Source organism: Maniola jurtina, chromosome 8, assembly GCF_905333055.1.
Source record: "Maniola jurtina chromosome 8, ilManJurt1.1, whole genome shotgun sequence".
NCBI classification, from domain to species: Eukaryota; Metazoa; Arthropoda; class Insecta; order Lepidoptera; family Nymphalidae; genus Maniola; species Maniola jurtina.
In genome coordinates, this window is record NC_060036.1 from 5,502,972 (window position 1) to 5,525,414 (window position 22,443).

At 35.9% G+C, this 22,443-nt stretch overlaps 2 protein-coding genes and 2 long non-coding RNA genes across 4 annotated transcripts in view; 2 read left to right on the plus strand and 2 right to left on the minus strand.

Moving 5' to 3' along the window:
• Window positions 1–123: 123 nt before the first annotated feature.
• On the plus strand, window positions 124–8,803 carry LOC123867787 (ras-related protein Rab-27A). The gene is made up of 6 exons (XM_045910054.1): window positions 124–231; window positions 309–517; window positions 714–781; window positions 5,987–6,101; window positions 7,128–7,324; window positions 8,541–8,803. The coding sequence occupies exons 2-6, from the start codon at window positions 359–361 to the stop codon at window positions 8,644–8,646; spliced, it is 645 nt and encodes a 214-aa protein (XP_045766010.1). The 5' UTR covers window positions 124–231; window positions 309–358; the 3' UTR covers window positions 8,647–8,803.
• LOC123867794 lies at window positions 2,343–21,581 on the minus strand. The gene is made up of 3 exons (XR_006796503.1): window positions 21,483–21,581; window positions 3,932–3,941; window positions 2,343–2,352 (listed from the first exon to the last, which is right to left on the minus strand). It is a non-coding gene; the product is annotated as an uncharacterized LOC123867794 (long non-coding RNA).
• Window positions 3,951–14,483, minus strand: LOC123867796. Its single transcript, XR_006796505.1, has 3 exons — window positions 14,473–14,483; window positions 7,878–7,880; window positions 3,951–4,473 (listed from the first exon to the last, which is right to left on the minus strand). It is a non-coding gene; the product is annotated as an uncharacterized LOC123867796 (long non-coding RNA).
• Window positions 14,393–22,443, plus strand: part of LOC123867764 (sorbin and SH3 domain-containing protein 1) — a 191,176-nt gene continuing 183,125 nt past the window's right edge. The window contains exon 1 of the mRNA XM_045910009.1: window positions 14,393–14,798. The gene's annotated coding sequence lies outside the window, so the exon portion shown is untranslated. The remainder of the gene's footprint in view (window positions 14,799–22,443) is intronic.

Below are 22,443 nucleotides of genomic sequence, written 5' to 3' on the forward strand. Positions count from 1 at the left end.
ATACGCACAATGTTACCCGTGACGACTCTACAGCATACAAGTTCCATACTGGTTGTGTTGTCAATGTCAATTAATGACAGATGTCAAAGGCACAGACCACGAATGGTCAAAGGTCTGTTCGCGAATCGTGTCGTGTTGGTGTTCATAAAATGCATAAAATTAACAATTCCAATTTTTCCGATTATCTTTTAACCAAATGAAACTGATCCATGACCAATAGTAATCTATTAGGTATATTATTTACATAATAACGAATTGTTCGGACAGGTTTATTAATTTTGATTTGGATGACTATTTTATTTCAATAGTACTTACCTACATCAGAAGAGCACCATAGAAATAACTTAGAAATTGGGAAATGATTACATCTAATATGGACTACGATTATCTTATCAAACTTCTGTGTGTCGGCGATTCCGGTGTCGGAAAAACGAGCTTTTTATACAAGTATACTGATGGTGTCTTTCACACTCAATTCATTTCAACTGTGGGCATCGACTTTAGAGAAAAGACTGTTGTAAGTACAAAAGAGCTATTGTTATCAAATTAAGTTAAAAGTTGTTTATTGTAAGTCTAGCGCTGGGCTAAAGCTAAAGTAATGGGGATCAGAATTCCACAAACTGCTTCTCTACTCAGATGGTCTTTCCAAAAAGAGGGAGATAAAACATTGATTACAATATAGGTCCTATACCTAGTTAATCGATTTTTTTCAGATATACCACCAAAATACAAGACAGCATCGTATACATCTACAGTTATGGGATACTGCTGGTCAAGAGAGGTAGCTATGCACCTTATTTACAATTATTGCTGTAGCATTTTTAAGGCTACCAAAGAGATTTTTTCAAGTTACAGTTACTACTTTTAAGGCTTAAAGACATGCTACTTGCTCAGTAAAATTTTTAATTTTGTGTTTCTAGATCATGATATAGGTCGCTGATTTATATTGAACATGTAGTTCAGTATAATATTTAATATGGATGTTGATTGCTCTCAAAACATGGGTGATTAGTGATCCATATACTGTGATCTGGATCATGTTAAGTAAACAATATAGTATACTAAGGACTCAGCATGTCTTATGGTTTGTCTTTTCCAATGAGTTTTGACTCAAGGGCTGCTCTCCTAGCACTAAAGTTGAGATTTTAATGTTTGTAACAAAGAAAATTTTTCACCACCCAATAGGTGAAAAATTTAAAAAAATAAAATAAAAAAAAACAATACAATACAATAGAATTCCTTACTTTTACTTCCAGCTGACAAAATATATATATATAAAATGGATATAGGGAAAACCTTCGGGCGCCAGCCAGCTGGATAGAAATCTCCACAGATAGACTTGCCGAGGCCTGGACTTTTAATCGCAAGTCAGAGATTCGGTCCACCTAGCCGTGCTCTCTATTCCGGGACGCCAAATGTCCTCAAGAAATAAATATTGGTGAATAAAAATCAAAGAATTTAAAATTTATTATTAAAAATTAATTTATTAAATTTCTAAAGTTTTATACAAATTTTATTTATTAAAGAGGAAAAAAAAAATATGACAATTTATAATAGGTATCGCCCCTTTGTTCTTGTCTTAATTTTATATGTCTTATATATAGATACAATGATCAAAAATAAACAAACTTATAGTACCTGGGCCACATGGCCACACACTAGGTTATAAAAAAAATAAAGTCCAAATTATCACAAAATTTGTTAAAATAGAGAATAAGCTAGGCACATGTCGAATATCTAACTAATTCCACAGGCCGAAAACTGCATTCCATCACACCAATTCCGGGATGGAATCCGATATAAAACGTAACATGTACGATCCAAAATGAAATTTACGGGAAAATCCTCATGATAAATGCTCAAATGAGGCGTTAAATGATAACAATCTAGGATCAACGATCTAGGATCAACGATCTAGGATCAACGGCTGTAACAAGGAAAATGTTAGGTTAAAATTTTCATCCATTTTCTTGTTGGAAAATTCAATGTTCTTATGGCGAGATTGGGTAGAAAAATGAACACTTACCGCTAAAAGCGCCGTGTCCTACCACTCTATAGCCCTCTGGCCCATAAATATGTATTATACTTATTTAGTTTAACTTTCACATTTTTAAAAATTAATAATTGACGAGCAAATGTTTGCGTGTCTATGTAGGAAGAAAAGTGAAGCTTCAAAATGGCCACCGAAAGATGCCAACTTCATTCGGTAAACGAGCTGTCAAAAATGTTACTAGTTTTTTTTCCAATATGAAAGAAGGTTTGACAGATCGTTGAATTACATTCCCAAACGTCACGCCTTAGAAACGTCATGGTGAAGTTTGGGACACTGACATATGACGTATAAAAGGTCTACTAACAGATTTCAGGTTATGTTAATAAAAATATGCGATCTAAATAAAGGATGTAACGGGACCGCTAAGGTACACGTTACAATTTCCCCTTTCTAGAGAAAAGAAAAAAAAACCTTTTTTTTTTTCTTTACCCTAAACAATTCTATAAGACAAAACAAAGGGAACTACCAAACAAAAGGAAAGTTAAATATCTAAATTTATGTAAGCCAAAACGACCAAATAATCATTAATAAATACAGATTGAGAAGCAATCCATTAAAACAAAATTCCTAAACTAGAATTGCATAGTATTGGTATACTACTGTCCAAGACACTAGCATCAACGCTGTGAAATGGCAAACCAAACTAGCGAAGAAGGGAAGAAAACTTTCTAAAGAGTGTGTGATTAGGATTGGTATACTACTGACCAAGACACTAAGCATCAACGCCGTGAAATGGCAAACCAACCTAACACAACATAAGCCAAAATAAAAAGAGTCTAGAGTTAGTATGCAACTGATCAATCCACTGAGGCACCCTCGCCGCGTATTGACGAACTAACCTAGCTAAGGGGTTTTCGGAATGGTATGCAACCGAACAAAGCACTCAGGCACCCTCGCCGCGCATTGTCGAACCATCCAAAATAAAGATGCGCTACAAAAGAGCAACACCTAAAACATCGTCCTGCCTAAAGCAAGGACCTAGCGAACATGTCCACATGTGTGAGACAAGGCCAAGGATGAGTACTAAAGACCCACATAGAAAAAAATATATACATCTACTTGCCCGATAAAACAGACACAAGCAGGAGGATAACATGGAGCATGTGCCAACCATGATCCCACAAAAGATCTGTACATATTTACAAAACTACCTGACTGACTATAGCAGAACAAGCAGGAGGATAGTACGGGGCATGTGCTAAACCGTAATCCCTTAAAAGAAAACTATACATATTTACAACAAAATTAGGTAATACGGTGCAAACAAAGGCAAAACCGCAACCAAAAATGAGTTCTTCAAGAGCCTGGTAAAACGAAGCAACTGCATAACCGCTACCAAAAGATCTCTTATAAACAGAACTATAAAATCAAAAATATACAATATATACAAAAAGGAGAGGTAATGCGGAGCAACTGCATAGCCGCAACCTACAAATCGGTAGGACTGACAAAGGAGCCAAAAAAAAATCCTACACAAAATAATAATGAGTCCTTATTGTGTTAGCTTCTGCTAGATTCTTTTCCTGTTAAAATTAATTTTAAGTTTTAATTTTGTCAAATTTTAAGAATATCTTTTATATGGTATCTACCTGTACTATTTTTTTTCCAAATCTTTTAATAAATATACATTATCTGAAATTTTCTTTATTATTTTACATTTAACAAATTTAGGGGCTAATTTTGCGGAAAAGAAAGAAGCAGCATTGGATTGCACAAAGTTGCGCCTCCAAACTGTGTCTCCAACACAATAAGAAATGCTTTTTCTTCCTTCATTGTAGTATTTGGCATTTCGTCTATATGACTTGGCCAGATTACTAACAGTTTTATCAAAAATATTACTCAAAGTAAGAAGTGCGTCCGAATAATCTGAACGACTACCAATAGTTAACTCTGAAGGGTCAGAGATAGAATAAAATTTATGTAAGGATCCATCAAGGAAAACTTCCCTACCAAACATAAGAAAATTAGGTGTGTATCCTGTAACTAAATTAATAGTGCCATTAATAGCTGCCTGAACATGGGGTAAATATTTAGACCACGTTCTATGGTCACTTTCAACATAGCATGCTAAGCAAGTCTCAATAGTTTTATTAAAACGTTCAACTGGGTTATTCTGAGGAGTATGTTATGAAATATTTTTGGAATATTATATTCTTTAGCAAAATTCAAATTTATTTAAGTTATTTGCAAGTCTAGAATCTTTTAATCTTTGATATTTATTTATCTAAAATGCTGAATGAATTTAAAATCTTTTGAAAGTAAAATAATAATATCATCTAGGTAACAGGACTTCGTTATCAAAATCTGGTCCAAACAAACGATCAGAAAGTCTGTGTAATTCGACGGTGCATTTGTCATACCAAATAACATCCTAACGAATACAAATAGACCACGACCTGGGACTACAAACGCTGTCTATTCTCTAGAAGATTACTCTAACAAAATTTGGAAAAAGTCTAAAAAAAAAAAAAAATAGATAAAATTAAATAAAATAGATTTTCCATCGTCGTGCACCTATCATTTTCAAGAGAAAACTGGTCACAGCGACACCTATCAAGTTTTTGGCTCCGTTTCTTACAAAGAAATGGCCTTTTTAGGTAAGTAGCATTTTCACTAGTAACACATAAATAATAGTAGTATAAAAAACCTCAAAATAAACTACGCTTATTAACTAGGCGAGCACACTTAAATTGCTATGCTAAGACAAACATCTTAGTATCTAGGCATACAATATTCAAAAAAAAAATAAGTTACAAGAATACAATACACCTTAAAATATTACAAAAAATACAAATTAAGACAAGAACTAGAACAATTAAAATATTTATTCACCAATACTATGAGAATCAACACAACTAGGTTCCCAAATAAAAATCAGTCCCTGTTCGGGGCTGCCAATTGTAACAAAGATTATCTTAATCATCAAAAATAAACAAACTTATAGTACCTGGGCCACATGGCCACACACTAGGTTATAAAAAAAATAAAGTCCAAATTATCACAAAATTTGTTAAAATAGAGAATAAGCTAGGCACATGTCGAATATCTAACTAATTCCACAGGCCGAAAACTGCATTCCATCACACCAATTCCGGGATGGAATCCGATATAAAACGTAACATGTACGATCCAAAATGAAATTTACGGGAAAATCCTCATGATAAATGCTCAAATGAGGCGTTAAATGATAACAATCTAGGATCAACGATCTAGGATCAACGATCTAGGATCAACGGCTGTAACAAGGAAAATGTTAGGTTAAAATTTTCATCCATTTTCTTGTTGGAAAATTCAATGTTCTTATGGCGAGATTGGGTAGAAAAATGAACACTTACCGCTAAAAGCGCCGTGTCCTACCACTCTATAGCCCTCTGGCCCATAAATATGTATTATACTTATTTAGTTTAACTTTCACATTTTTAAAAATTAATAATTGACGAGCAAATGTTTGCGTGTCTATGTAGGAAGAAAAGTGAAGCTTCAAAATGGCCACCGAAAGATGCCAACTTCATTCGGTAAACGAGCTGTCAAAAATGTTACTAGTTTTTTTTCCAATATGAAAGAAGGTTTGACAGATCGTTGAATTACATTCCCAAACGTCACGCCTTAGAAACGTCATGGTGAAGTTTGGGACACTGACATATGACGTATAAAAGGTCTACTAACAGATTTCAGGTTATGTTAATAAAAATATGCGATCTAAATAAAGGATGTAACGGGACCGCTAAGGTACACGTTACATGTTGTAATCATCTAGGTTATTATTCCTGAATTTATGATACTTTTAATCTCTCACAGTTTATACCTATACAGTTCAGTACTGCCACCTGCTACTCACACTGGTTTATTTATCTATGTGTAAAAAAAGTTATCTATTTAATCAATGAAAGATGAATATTTGTTTTGCTATAATATTTTCATTTTATGTTGTAGGTTCAGGAGCTTAACAACAGCTTTTTATAGAGATGCGATGGGCTTCTTACTGCTTTTTGATTTAACAAATGAGGCTTCATTCTTGGAGGTTCGCAATTGGATAGAACAATTAAAGGTACTTCAATATCATCTTAACATAATATTTTCATACAATGCCATAAAGTTGCCTTCAAACTACGGAAATATCACACTGTTCACACTTAGATGTAATATTATATTACATCTAAATGTGAACAGTGTCATTTAAAAGTAGGGTGAGCGATATTTATATATTATATTATATTCCATAGTTTGACTTTATAATCTGAGATCCCATTGCATGAATAGAATAGAATAGAAATATTTTTATTCAAATAAACTATTACAAGTACTTTTGAATCGTAAAATACATCTGCCATGAAGCATGTAGAACATATAGATGATTGTTCTTGAATGATTCCCTATCAAAACTGGGCATTCAATCCCTTAGGCTTATATTTGTACACTAGTTGTTAGTTGATTACCAGTGACTTCATCCACCTGAATTTAGGTTTTCAAAAATCCCATGGGGACTCTTTGATTATCCAGAATAAAAAATAGGTAATTTATAATTTTATCTGTCTGGGGATGCAAGCTATCTGTGCACGAAATAGATGATGCCTGTGACTTCTTATTTAATTTTTGGGTACAAAAATAGTCTATATCCTTCCCAAAGATGTAAGCTACCTCTGTACCCCAATTTCATAAAAATCGGTTAAATGTTGAGAGGGTGTGTGAAAGATGATACTAGTGACTTCATCCACATGAATTTAGGTTTTCAAAAATCCCATAGGGACTATGATTTTCCAGAATAAAATGTAGGTAATCTATAATTTTGTTTTATCTGTCTCCAGGATAGAAGCTATCTGTGTACCAAATAGATGATGCCTGTGATTTCTTAGATGTGGATGTAAAAATCCCATGGGAACTCTTTAATTTTCTGGAATAAGAAATAACCTATATCCTTCCCTGAGATGTAAGCTATCTCTGTACCCTATTTCATCAAAATCCGTTAATTGTTTAGATGGTGCGTGAAAAGCTAGCATAGACAGACACTTGAAGTTTGGATTAGAATATTTTGTATCTGATAACATTCAATGATTATGATGATTTAATCTTTCAGACACACAGTCTCAGTGATGACCCAGACATAGTGCTGTGCGGTCATAAATGTGATCTACAAGAAAAACGATTGGTGAACCAAAATCGTGCCCGAGAATTTGCAAAGAACTACAACTTATCTTATGTGGAAACAAGCGCCAAAACAGGAGAGAACATTAACCGTGCTATTGAAATCTTACTTGATAAGATTATGTACAGGTAATCGTTTTTCAGATTTCATTTGTCCAAAATCCTCTGCAGCAACAAAATACAGCTTGAGCTGAGATGCCGCCTTGTAAAGTGCTATGTCTGGTCCACCCTCTTGTATGGTTGTGAAACTTGGGTTCTCAAAAAGGAAGCAACTAACCGCCTACAAGCTTTCGAAATGTGGATCTACAGGAAAATGCTCAAGATAACCTGGAACAGTTTTACACCGAACACTAAGGTGCTGGAATTGGTCCAGAAAGAGAGAGAACTCATGTCCACCATCATGCGAAGGAAGCTCGCTTTCTTTTGGGCATTTACAGAGAGGAGGACAATTCTCTTTCCCAAGATTAGTTTTGGAAGGGAGAATTGCAGGCAAAAGAGCTCAAGGTCGCCAAAGACGTAAATGGTTGGACGACATAAGGGGGTGGACAGGGCTTAGTTACCCGAAGTTGCAAGAGGCGGTTTTTAATAGAGAAGCTTTTCGGATGATGATCGCCAAACTTCGTTTCGAAGAAGGCACGCGATGATGATGATGATGATTTGTTACCTCCCAATGTTGCTTAACCAACTATGACTGGCCATCAATTTTAGTTAGAGATAGGTATTCGATTTAGAAAAATTATGAGGAATCTAAGCTCGTTTTACAAAATATTATTCTCTTGTCCTTTTGGTAAAAAGTGGCTAACCCGTAAAGTAATATGTAAGTTATCTCCAAAAACATGGAAATTTAGTAAAACAGATGTTTTTAAAAAAATGAACTATGTAGGACAAAACTAAAAACTAACTAAAAGCCTTGTCCAACGTAGCATTCTTTTTTACAAACTTTCGTTTTTGAAAATTTTCATGTTTTGGTCAAAATTACTTTTTGAAATTAGCTGCGTTTTAGAAAAAAGATGGCAGTATATTTTGATGTTATATTTTAACACATTCGCAATCACAACTAAGTCCTACCACCCTCTACATATTTATTAATAACAAAGCCTGTGACTTTGTCCGCGTGAGCTACGCACATTTCAAACCCTATTTTACCCCATTGGGGTTGAATTTTGAAAATCTTTTCCTAGTGGATGTCTATGTTAATATGATAGCTATCTGCATGCCAAACAGTCAGATTTGTCCAGTTGTATGAGCTGTGTGTTGATAGATCAGTCAGTCAGTCAGTCAGTCACCTTTTCTTTCTGTATATATATTTAGATAACAATGTAATATTTATTTGTTTTCATTGCAGAATGGAAACTTGTGTAGAATATGCAATGCTGTGTGCTTCGGGCCGGAGGCGACAATCCTTGCAGAGACTTCAAGCAAAGCAAGACAGAAAACTGTGCTACTGCTAGAACAGTACAAACTGTGATTTTGATACATTCCGTGTTGAAACTGTGGGGTGACCTGGAATATTTTTAAGGGCCCTTTTTACTAGTAGGTATCTTATTTTTTGTATAGAAAACAGTTTAATTTTTGTTTACGTAGCAAGACCAATTTTAAAGGCCGAATTAGTATACCGACGCATTGGCAAATCATTGTCTCTATGCCTATAACATGCTAAGAGTTAAAATCTCATACTCTTAGTCGAGTTGTATGCGGAGGGATCTGGAAACCCACTGCTTTATTCTTCCGAGAAAACTCCTACCATTATGTGATTAATGGAAAGTGGTCGTGACCCTCAGCCATGAAGGATACAACGCAGACAGAAAGCTTAAGATGTCAAGGCATACCCTGTACCTCGTGCGAATGTGGTATTCTAAGGGCATTAAACGTCGGTTTTTTGTCGCCGCGTGCGAACGCGTAGGTGTGCTAAGGCGCGCTAACCAGTTAGAACGCGCGATAACAGCGACAAGTGACAGCAGCACAAATTATAACAAGGAAAGGCTTTAGGTACCTACGTTACAGCTTCCCAACTCGTATAATATGTGCTTTACAACGGAAACGCCTTAATCAAGATCTTTCTATTACTTTTATAAATATGAAGTTCTATACAAAGAACTGATGTTTAAATAGGCGGTAGAGTTTTCGGGCGCCTAATATTTGTTTACCTTAAAAAATCTAATGTTTCCCTTATATTAAATTGTATACTATTAAGGAAAATGCCAAAAGAGCTGTTTTGAGACTGATTTTAATTTATATAGTATTGTAATACTATCACAACGATCCATCGTTCGTTAACAATTATAAAAAAAATGATGTCTTATAAGATTCAGTCTAACTTTTAAGAGTTTAACAAAGACTAAAGTATTATAACAAGTACATAATGCTTTGCAGCTTTTTATAAGGTTAATTAAATTGTAGTTTAGGTTATTTTAGATTATTTTAACTATAAAACTAAACTTATTTAAATCAGTAACTGTACCTACAACTGAGTATACAAAGTAATGATCTTCACAGAATCTTCTAAAATTTAAGAGCTATGATCTTCTTGATGTAGTTTTTACATGCTTTAGCTGTCATTTTAGTTCAGAGACTAGCAACTTACGTTCTTGTAAACACATAATAACCCTTCTTTTAAGTTGGGTATGAATCTAAACATACGGACGGTACTTCAGTGTTATTTATTAAGTAAATAATATTATGTGCATTTTTTAATTAGGTAAATTATTCTTAAGTTTTTAGTGTGTTCCTCGAAAGTGCAGGGTACATTTTTCTAGTCATGGTATTTGTGTATGTTTTGCTTTGTTGTTCAACATTCCTTTGCTCACTGACATCTATTAATATAAGTACGCTGGACTTGCGATTGCCGACCTGTTTTTGAAGCAACTTCATTTTCGCCATTTTAGTAGTTTGGCTGATAGTAGCAGTGAGTGTAAATTTAGCGTACTCGGAACTAAATGTTAGTGATGAGACATCTGTCAACATGAAAACCATTTGACGCTCGGTGGGGCGCTCCGAATTGGCACAAAAACACCTGCAATTTGTATTGCACACCTCTTCCAGCGTGCTTGTACACCTAGACCATTTCAGGGTCTGCCTCACTTGAGTGTTTGATTAGCACAATTTTTTTGTCAATTTAATGCATTTAAGCTTAATGTTAGCCTAATTATTAAGAATCATACTGGTTTTCATTGCATAAATATTAGCACAGCCTAAAGAGATAATCCATACAGTCGTTCGAAGTAGATATCGAGACAGAAATCACAGTACTACAGAGAGAGCCAGCGCGTGCCAGGCCTTCGTTATTTTATAAAAGCTGAAAGTTTCTCTGCCTAATGTCCCCAGCACAGTGAAAAACGATCAGCAACTGTGAAGTTTGGATCATGGTGGCTTTGGGAGATCACAGGTAGTAAAGGTGTAAAAAATCTTACGCCAAATTATATAAAGTCTAATTTTTTTATATTTTCGTCAGTATTAAAAATCACGTTATGCATTGTTAGACACTTATTGTCGTGGCAACCTCCTGCCAGACGCCATCAAAGTTTAAAAGTTTAACGAAGGTCTGCCACGCGCTGGGTTTGATATGGAGTCCATACGCTATGATATTAGTGTCAATATTAGTAGTATGTTTATAAAAACTACAAAAACCGTCGCGTGCGTCACCTTTGCTTAGGTACAGTGAGCAATGAGCATCAAATATTAAGGATATCAAAAAATAAATCAAATGTTAAAATGGCATCTGTCAATGAAAAGGCAGCTAAATGACATAAGGTCGACTTTTTGAGGAAAACTATACAAAAATGTAATAATTTTCCCTGCAAGGATATACCGCGCACTTCTGCTTCGACCTGTCCCCTCGACGCTAAAGAATTACCTATGCTCTTCTCATATAAATAGAACTTAATTGTGCTAATTCGGTTGTACACAATCTCTAAGCTAAATGGATAGGTCTAAAGGTTTGCTATGATTATATCCTTTTCTGCAAAGTACCTTAAAGATTCCAACGCACTTGAGCTGCGCTGTACGAAGCAGCGTGGCAAATATAGTTTATATGAGGCTGTATGAAGCAAGGTGCTGCCTCGTCGCGTCTCGTTGCGCTACGTAAATGTGTTTAGACCTATATTGTGCAAAAGATAGCACTATTTCCTTAATTCTTAATTAACCGACTTCAAAAAAAAGAGGAGGTTCTCAATTCGTCGGAATCTTATTTTTTTAAATGTATGTTCACCGATTACTCAAAGACCCCTGAACCGATTTGGATTTTTTTTTGTAAGGGTATACTGTGCAGGTGGGCCCATATAAATTTGGTGAAGATCTGATGAATATCTTCGGAGATGGAGAACAGAACTCTTCAATGGATAAGAGCAAATTGCTCGCGATCAGTGTAATAGCTTAGTAAACAGTAGGGTTTTAACTGGGCAAGTACAGTTGGGCCACTAAAAATCGTGAAATAAAAAAATTTCAAAAAAAAATAAAACCGACTTCAAAAACCACAAACACTAAAAGGTAATAAAAACTAAATTTTGTTTAGTTACACGTGTAATGTACCTAGGTATGAAGTCGGGCGAGCTTCACATTTGGATTTCTAATTTTAGTTCATAAGTATGGGTTGCCTGGAAGAGATCACTACAGTGATAAGGTCGCCCTTTGCATGCAAATCTTTCCTGTATTTTTTTTCTATGTCATAGTTTTAAGCAATTAAGTGTTTAAATAAATAAATAAATAAATATTTTTAGACCTGTCAAATTAGCTTAGAAATTGTGTAACATACCTACCAACATTGCTAACATTGTTATATGTAATCTGAAGCTCACTGTACACTAGGCATAAAATACTTTAAAATAAGCCATATCATAAACATTATTATCTATCGATTTTTCTAGATATTAATTAATTATATATTGAACCAAATTAATATTACTATTGTAATAGCTGTAAGGATAAATTATATTATGTAGGTATTTAAAATTTATTAAAATAATTATTCTGTTGTTACCAATTTATAAAAATTATACATGTTATTAAGTATTATATCAGATGCTTTTGTAAAAGTTTACTTACCTGTTGTATTATATTTCTATTCTTTACAAATTGAGTCCAGGTTAATGTTCTCATAAACCTATGCCATTTTATAGATAGTTTACTCTTTAGTAAAATAGTGACACAAAAGTATTATAGTCCGTACATTTTGAGATCTCACTCGTCATTTTAGTCCTATGCGTTTAGGACATGCCAAAAATACGGTCCACCTTTAAAATACGCACTAAAATCGTACTTTTGACATTATAGTTGACACAGAACTACAAGTATAAATTAAAAATTTACAACACCCCCGATAAGTGAAGGTTACAGTAACTAGAAAAAAGCTAATAACTTTCAAACGGCTGACCGATTTTCTTGGATTATAGCTAAGAACACTCGATCAAGCCGCCTTTCAAACAAAAAAAAACTAAATTAAAATCGGATCATTAGTTTAGAAGCTACAATGCCACAGACAGATATACAGATATGTACACGTCAAACTTATAACACCCCTCTTTTTGGGTCGGGGGTTACAAATGGCGAGTGAGATCTCAAAGTGTATGCATTATATACTTAATAGAATATGATACATATTATATTTCTATACTGCAAAACTATGCCGCCTTGTCAGGTACCCGGCGGTACTGTACGGTATTGTACCTAAAAAAGTGGTATGGGTTTATATTAAGTATCTATACGTATTATGGACTTGCGTAAAGTTTTTTGCTTTTTACCAAATAAATGGCTAGGTTAATTTTGTGTCAATTTTTGTACGGTTCGAATTATTATACTATTAATATTTCATATTGTATTCCAATTAATTGATTAAACTGTTTGACGATTTTTTTACGATTTTTAATTTAAATTTTTCCAAAACAGGTACCTACCTATCTTACCTATCTATATCTATCCATGGAAAAAAGTATAGCGCTCTTTCTGTTACGTAATCGCATACAAATGACGGAGGTCAGAGCCAAGAATCAGTGGGCGTTAACCGTTTTGAGTCAGCAACCAATCACAAACGAAACTTTGTTTACAAATTGAATTTCGAATGTTTAGGAGATGAAAAAGATGTTTAGGAGCTCAAAAGAATTATCAGATTTTACATCTTTATAATATGTTTGAAGTTAAGGTTGTAGGATTAAGAGTTACTTAATTTAGAACAGTACCTAGTTCTCTATTGAGAACTACTGTTCTAAAATAAGTAACTCTTCTTAAGAGTTTCCTTATCAGGAAACTCTTAGGGCACGTTCGCACTGTCCAGTTACCCGTGTTGCGATCGTATTTGGTCATTTATATTCGCACTGCGATGCGGTGCAGCAACCCGCAAACCACTGCGATCGCTCCGAGGGCTGCGGTCCAACTTCCAGTCAGCCGCACGGTTACTATTCGCACTGTACGTTTAATTTGCGGATGTCCGCTGTTAATGTTGATTCAGTTTTTAGTTTACTTATATTATAACCATTGGCTTTAATCTTGTGTTTACACAAACAAGAGCACAAAGTAATACTTTCTATCCTTTAGATATAGTGCGTTAATGTAGTACCTAAATAGATGCGATTTCTTCCACGTCTACCTTTGAAACGGTTTGATTCGGCCGCAAATCACAACGGTTTCTCAACCGGACGTTTCGTAGATCGGTTAGTCGCAAGTTCAACGCATCCTGCGGACAACCGGGCGGCTGGCCGCATTGCGGGTAACCGGGTAGTGCGTAAGTACCCTTACTCCTGTAACTTTTGGTTGGCCTAGCTAAGCTAAGCTGGCTTCAGATCGTGTACGGTGGAACGTGATCAAATTACCCATAAATTAAGTTCAAAAACAGGAGCTGGGCGCTCACCTCGCTGCAATCTCTATCTCCAAATCCCCAAGCACATGTGATATATCCGCTTGCAGTATTTAATTACTGAGCTCCATTCAAATTACTACCTTATTTATATTACTTTCGAGCTTAATTTTGTTTGTTTTGTTCTCGTTAATGTATTGTGGAGACAAGGCAGCTTTAAACAGACCTTGTTCCAAGAACACAATGCACAAATTCGTTTGTGTGATAAAGGATCGTTTCCCCTCGGTTGCTCCAGCGCGCAGCCGCGGAAGTTTTACGCGTACGTCACACTAGCGCTAATCTAAAGCCGTCTCCAATACCTACTATGTAGTTTTACTATCATATTCACGGGCAACTTACTGACATGGACTTAAATGATCCCTTTGTTTGGGTAGAGTTATAAATGAAGCCATTCATATGGACTGGAGATCACTTTCCTTTTCAAAGAGCGTACTGAAATTCAAACTCGGCAGTCGGCAGTGCGATGTGGCTGCCTGGTGCCCTCTCACATGGAGCTATGTTCAGAGCGCTAGTCAGTTTGTTTATGTATTGAAGACAACACAGCCGGCTCCACGAGTTTATCGCACCAAGTCGGACGGCATGAATTGAACACTAACGAGTGAATTCTCGCGGTTTTCATCTCGGGTTGCAGATGATTAATACCTACGCGATAGAACGTTGGTTGTGTGATTGCTATAGTGACATTCGTACTACGAGGATAACGAAACGATAGACGAAAATACGAGAAAAGGATCGTATCTGCATTTGTAAGCCGCTACGGTAAGTGGATTTATTATTACGTTCTGTGTGCGAAGTCTAGTAGATAAATTATTTCAGTTTCAAGCTTGTTTCAAATGATCTCTATAATCAAAAAGTAGAGTTTATATACAAATGGTAGATAGTAAGTATATAAAAAAACTGGCCAAGTGCGAGTCAGACTCGCGCACCGAAGGTTCCGTGCTCGGGTATTTTTTCCGACTTTTGCACGATAAATCAAAATCAAAAATAAATAAAAATCTGTTAACAATGTACAGGTAAAGCCCTTTCATATTATGATACCCCACTTGGTATAGTTAATTTACTTTAAAAATTAAAAATACTAATTATTTGTAAGTGACCACATTTTTTTTTGTGATATAACTAACCACAAATTTACGGTTTTCGGATTTTTTCCTTTAAGTATACTTACCTATTTGTGCTATAAAACCTACCCACCTGCCAAATTTCAGGATTCTAGGTCAACGGGAAGTAGGTACCTACGCTATAGATTTTTTTGACAGACATGACAGAGGGACAGACAGACGGACAGACAGACAGACAGATAGACAGACAACCAAGTGATCCTATGAGGGTTCCGTTTTCCTTTTGAGGTACGGAACCCTAAAAATCGGTCAAGTGCGAGTCGGATTCGTACACGAAGGTTTCCGTACCATCGTACAAGATATACGTACCTAACACTTTTCCCACAAATTCACGGTTTTTGGATTTTTTCCTTTACTTGTGCTATAAGAACTACCTTCCTGCCAAATTTCATGATTCTCTAGGTCAACGGGAAGTACCCTATAGGTTTTCATGACAGAAACAACAGACAGACAGACCACAAAGTAATTGTACAAGGGTGTTCTTTTTCCTTTTGAGGTACGAAACCCTAAAAAAACGGCTTGGCGGCATTAATTATACCCATCCATCCATTTGCTTACAAGCGCAAAATATGATCATGGTCATAGACCCTTTAGAAGGCCTGCAACTAAATATTTTCATTCATCAGTTACCCACCACCTATCACTAGATATCACATATTGTGCTAAAACTTTCAAAATAGACACCTATTTCAGCTATTATAGTGTATTGTTTAAAGAAATTCTCTAGCTATATATAGTGGCGTAGGAAACCGCTACGGCGTAGGTAGGAAATGAGGTCCGGAAAATCATTAGGTTTCCGCTGATATTTAAATACTAGAAGTGATAGAACAACATCGGCAGAGTCACCAAAGATTTTTTCAAATTAAGGATAGGCTGCGCTTGACGACACTAATAAGAAATTCACCGATAAATTAGTTTTAGCACCTAAGGCCAGGCAATGATATCACGTTTGTTTTTGTGCTCAATGCGTTGTGCTCGCATCATTTATTAACCTAGATACCCACTTACCTAATAGGATCTTTTTTCTTTAGAATGAACACATTACAAGGACAAGGGAAATAGGATGGAACTAAAATTACTGTCACTGACATAACATCAATGTACCGTTCAACTCAAACCACTGGGTTTACAGACTTGGGATTTTGCACGTAGGTTTTCTTTATAACGTATCTAAACACTAAAGCGCCGGCTACACAGGCCGCGTATGCGTCGCGTAAGCGTAAACGTAGCGCGTACCATTGCGTTGTAAATTGCAATGTATGCAACTGTATGAGACATGGCATACCGCTTGCGTGGCGTGAACGTTCGCGCAGACGTAATGCGTGCAGTTATATCTACGAATTTACGCACGGTCACTACGCGCGTGTCACGTGGACGTGTTTGGTGTGAATCGGCTTTAAGAAAGGATTTTCAGATTTTCCACCCAAAAGTCAGGGTCCAGATCAGCTAGCCACTCTAGCTACTCTATGATCCTAATCGGTTTATTGAGGTTTAGTCCAAGAGTGGATGTGACTGAAATGCATTCGGGACGCAGCACGGTTGACAAATCGAAAAAAGATCCACGTAAACAACTTGGAAAATCCTTCAGAGAAACTCCGGAAGGTATCTAGTAACTATATTCGCTTTTGTGTAGACCTTAAACGTAGAAATCTCATTTAAAAATGCTGTTATTAGAAATTAATAATAATTAATATACCTACCTACCTATTATGGAATGGGTAGAGTAGGGACCAAAATAGATGCGAGCTAGGCTAAATGCATGCCACTGACAGTTACATTACGATGCAAAGTTGATGTTGAAAGTCTTCCGTCCCATTTCGTATTTCACTACTGAATCTGCTACTAAAAAATTACGCCGACGACGAGTTGAGAAAATTCTGTGTAAATAGACGCAACAACTTATTATAACGTCTCACTACTAAGTAGGCAAATGCCCAAAGGGATTGAAATAAAGTCCTTAGTTTAGCCCATCTTGGGGCATGTCGTCGTTGTCTTCATCAACTGATAGACAACCACTACTGGACAAAGACCTCTTGTAGGGACTTCCACACGCCTTTTTTTAAAATAATATAGGCTAGCGCTTGGCTGCAATCAGACCTGCTAGCAAGTGATGATGCAGCCTAAGATGGAGCGCGCTTACCTAGTAGTTGCCTATTCATTCTTGACTTGAAGGTACCCATATTATAGGTGGAAGAGAAAACTGATGCCGAAAGGGCGCCCCATATCCTGGTGGTTCGGATTAGAAAAGAAGAAGCAAATCGCTTCGCTTCGTACGCCTGACTACTGTTTTGCGTGGCCTGAATCTGGTGGCTCCCTGCGACCCTACGCTGCGATGTCATTCTGCCCACCTAGTGGTGGGTCTGCCAACGGTATGCTTTCTGGTGGAATGTTGCCATTCTAGCCCCTTGGGATCCCAACATTTATAGGTATTTAGAACTATGTCCTGCGCAAATTGCTGATCGCCCATCGCCGAGAGGAAGCTGAAGTACAGCGTCCTCTTCCATTGAGCTTTATCGGTGACTTTGGTTCTTCAATCTTCTACTAACCTTCTGATTTCTGATTTTATCACGTAAAAAACTATGAGCTAAATAGCTTTTCCATCGGGATATGAATTCGGGTTAGGTTGATTTACAAAACTAAGTTTACATTTTCTTGTTATTCTAACAGTGTCCGAAGTTCTATTACACTCAATTATTTTTAATTAATCTTAACTACGTGCGCCCTTGTTAATTTCTTGTTTCTTCGCGAGCGCTTGGAGTGCCTAGTTGCTTTGTTTGTAAACCAATTAAATGTTTCTAAGATCTAGTTTGCACTCAAGCTGCGTTTAAGTGCCTTCTTCAGTAATTACTACCATTTGTTTTCTTGTAGGTACTCGTATGACCATGAAAATGAGGAACCCATAAAATTTACTCTGTCAGAATGTTACCTGGACTCTGGAGCATAATGTAGGTAAAATTCGATTGAAAACGAGTCTTATTATACTAACCTAATTAATAAACACCATATTGATTTTTTTTTTCAACAAAATTATAGCCAGTGTGAGGATTCTAACGATATTCAAATCTGTTCAGGCATATAAAAGTTATGGTAGAGTAAAACACTCACATATTATTATCATACATACTCGTAGGTAGATACATGTACTCTGAAAACATTACACTACTTTTTTGGCCAGTCGTGTAGTATAAGTAATAGGTAAGTATAATTATAGTATCGGTGACTGGTAGAGTCGGTGCCTGGTAGGCGGTGCCATTGCATTATTAGCCTAAGACACTGTCGCGCGGTAGGTCCTTCCTAGGTACATATAGGTATATGTATGTATACAATTTGTATACATATAAGTATATGTAAACAAATTCGTAAAAATCCGATGCTAGGTGCGCGTGTGTAAGGCTTAATAAATTCCTGAACTATCTATCTCATCTCATACTTAACTCCCAAATTAATTAGAACAACCGGATGCTTGCAAATTGATGTTCGATTAGCGTTGCTAGTAAGAAACGCTTTCGATAATAATTTACAAACGTCTCTCCCTCACGACGCGACGTGTGCATAAATACAGACGGCGCGTTAATATTTTCTTCCCGTTTTTCTGGTAACATAAACAGTTTACTTTGGGAAAATGGGCTAAGGTTATCTGATTTCTGTTGCAAAGTTTGATATAAAGCCTGAAACACACGCATTGCTCGACATTAAAGTCCAACGCGGCCTGTAGTGTAACTTGTATTATAGAACTTGCATACTAAGTATCTCATCTAGGTACTCATGTGCTGAGAACTGCGGCTGACAACGCGCACATTATAAGAGTCGCGCAGATGCCTTGCCACTGCGTTCTGAGTTTCTGACCTGCGGCGTAGGTACCTCATACAGTTCCTTTTTTTAATTTTAAGAGGCTTTTATATTATGTATCCTATGTGACAGTCATATCGTTACACACTAAATTAACATTAAACTATGATTTAATCTAAAACTATAACAATTTGTATTTGTAGTAACTGTTACATCACCTAATTATTTTGTCTAGTAAATACTTCCCAAGGACAGGTTGCATGGGCACGTAGGTACAATTTAGTAGGGGGAGAAAGGTTCAAGAATCCCTAAGGCATGAATAGAGAACAAGCAACTTTTTTGCAACAAAAAGAAAGGCATTAGATATTCTTTTGGTCTTTTCTAGATTCTGACCACGTTCCTTGGTATCTAATAAACCAACTGTAACAGAGAAGCCTACCTTCCCACACAAGTGATACAATGAGTGCGGAATAAAAGTTTATGAAAGGAAATTTAGAAGCGTATCCACTGTGCCCTTGTGCCAGATTAGAATTGTTCTCAAGAAAGTTAATTTTCAGCATTTTTACTGTGTAAACTTTTGAGATTTTTTCTTAGGTGCTTTACTTTAAAATCTTTAAATTAACATTTAAAAAATAAAGTCCTGTAAACGTTTATTTTACTTATAACTTTTAATAGAACAGTTTAAGCCAGTAGGTACTTAATTAATTTTTTTAATAAATTTGGAACGTTTGGAACATGGGTGCTGGCCTGTCTGCCCAAGATCTTTTTGACCCGATTCCTCTTTCATCTTTTTACCTAAATAGAGCGAACTGCCCTTCAAGCTTCTGTTTTCCCCGCCAGCTACATTTTGGTATCTCCAAAAGAAAAGTCAATAAATAGGCACGTTCTAGGCAGGCATGCTCCACCTTAGGCTCCATCATCATCTCCCTACTATTTGGTGTGATTGCAGTCTAATATGCCTATACTCGTATGGTTGAGAAAAATAAGTTTTCAAGTAAGTAGGTATATAGATACTTACAATTTCTTATATTTAGTTCCTACTTCCAAGTGAACTGTTTATGGATCTATAAGATCTGGGATTGGGTCCCAAAGTGTGTGTCATTTCAAATTGAAATATACGCAGATAACTTGGGTCCGGCGAAATAACTTTACGATCTGGCAAAGACGTTGGTAACTGTCCTCCCTTATCTTCGCTGACCTAACCCTTTTCACTACCGCCTTTGGACATTATTCATCGATATTTATGCTTTAGCTGAGACTTGAGTATATAAGTTGTGTTTCAGATAATAAGTTTGTAGAATGTATTACGTGACTTCGTTTGGATATCATTTTTAGGGTTCCGTATCGCCAGAGAAAAAAGGAACCCTTCTAGGATCACTTCGTCGTCTGTCTGTCGAGACCGGTCAAGGGTATCAAATCCTATATCGTACCTACTTACTTCTCGTAGACCTAGAATCATGAAATTTGGTAGGTAGCAATGTCTTATCAAACAAGTAGGTAATGTTCGTAAACCGTGAATTTGTGGTTACATCACAAAAAAAAATTGTATTTATTGTACGATGGTACGGAACCATTCGTGTACGAGTCCGATTCGGACTTAAACGGTTTTTGTATTAGGTAAGAACTAAGTAGGTTCTAAAAAGTTTTCTATGTAGTGATTTTAGTTTATGTTTTTATTTAGAGAGGTACGTCTGTCTACCTATTACCTACTTCACTCTAGTCACTCTACATTTCTTCTATATTAATAATAGGTACCTACCTAATAAGCTTATATAAGTAGAAATATAAACAGTAATGAATAGTCATATCTGTGTTTTAAATTTTAATACTATAGTTAAAAAATTACAGGCATCACAACAGCAATAGAACCACCGATTAAACTGTATGTAGGAAACAAGATGCAGCGAAAAAACTATTTAGAAACGTATTCTTACTTAATGATTGATAGTGAGGCAAAGTAGGTAAGTACTTCTGACATATTAAAAATTCCTATCTATAAAAATAAACGAACGATTTCAACTATCTTTTATTAACAGGGCTCTCTCCGTCACTCGTTTCATACAATCGTAGTTCCAAATTCATTTGAATATTAAGCAACCAAAGTCCATGAAATTTTGCAGACATATTCTAGAAACTAATATCTGTGTCTGTGGTGTTTTAGATTTTTCTAAAAATATATAGTTTTAAAATTACAGGGGCTCAAAGATTTGTATGAAAATTTTTAAGACCGCGTAACTTTTTAAACCAAATATTTTAACAGAAATCTGGAAAACCACAGACATAGATATTAGTTTCTAGAATAGGTCTGCAAAATTTCAGGGACTTTGGTTGCTTAATATTCAAATGAAATTGGAACTACGATTGTATGAAACGAGTGACGGAGAGAGCCCTCTTAAGTCTAGTGCGCCAGCTGACGAGTTCCCCTGCACAATAACACCCCTCATTTATCCCATCTTTCACCCATTCCACGCCCTTGATCAATAACTATTATTATTATTATCAAACGTAGTGATTGGGAGCCGCTAAGAAAAACGCTATCACACTTCACTCTATCACAGTAATATTATAAAGGCGAAAGTTTGTATGTGTGTGTGTGTGTGTGTGTGTTTGTTACTCCTTCACGCAAAAACTACTGGACGGATTTGGGTGAAATTTGGAATGGAGATAGATAATATCCTGGATTAGCAAAATCAAAGAGTTCCCACGGGATTTCAAAAAACCTAAATCCACGCGGGCGAAGTCGCGGGCATCGGCTAGTATTTAATAGAGTCTTCGATTTCAAGACTGGTATTCATTTAAATTGAAACGAACTGCCATTGTAGTTAAGTAGGTAAATAGGTAGGCAGAAGGTAGCTACCTAGCAATAGTTCCCAGTTTTTCACCCATTGAAAGATAAAGTTTTATATGTATTCATAAAATCTGGTCAAGTGCGTGTAAGAAGTTAAAGTATGAATATTAGTTTTAAAATACTGCACCAACCGCATAATCTTGGTCTACTAATAAATACTCGTACCTAGTTATTGCTTTCACAGTAGTCGTGACTTGTGATGCCTAATTATTTTATAATATTCTAGAATTTTTCAGAATTTACAGTTCAATAGTAAAAGAAAGTGATATTCAACTAATGAAACCTGTCACACAACTGTATGTACATTATAGAAACTATGAACCGCCCACAAACGATTGTAAGACAATATGTTTTTAACAGCTGCCCACTGCACTCCCTTTCATTATGCACCCTTGGGAGCTCCCTTGCATATGTTTACATGAACAACACCCACGCCTTTTGATTCAAACATCGCAATAAGTGGATGAATCTAAGTAGGTAATAATATAAAAAAAAGATTCCGAGGAATTGAGAACCTCCTCCTTTTTTCGAAGTCGGTTAAAGATCGATGCGATGAAAACGTAAAAAAATCTGATTTAAAAACAACTGATTTTTGTGTTGTAAAAATTGTAGGTATATATACCTATACCTACCTATTTACATTACG

What these genes read in the sequence shown, in the direction of transcription:
- LOC123867787 (XM_045910054.1), top strand. Translation starts at nt 359, where the DNA reads ATGATTACATCTAATATGGACTACGATTATCTTATCAAACTTCTGTGT. An exon ending in ATTGGATAGAACAATTAAAG is followed by an intron (nt 6,102 to 7,127) that starts GTACTTCAATAT and finishes TTAATCTTTCAG; the next exon opens with ACACACAGTCTCAGTGATGA. An exon ending in CTTGATAAGATTATGTACAG is followed by an intron (nt 7,325 to 8,540) that starts GTAATCGTTTTT and finishes TTTTCATTGCAG; the next exon opens with AATGGAAACTTGTGTAGAAT.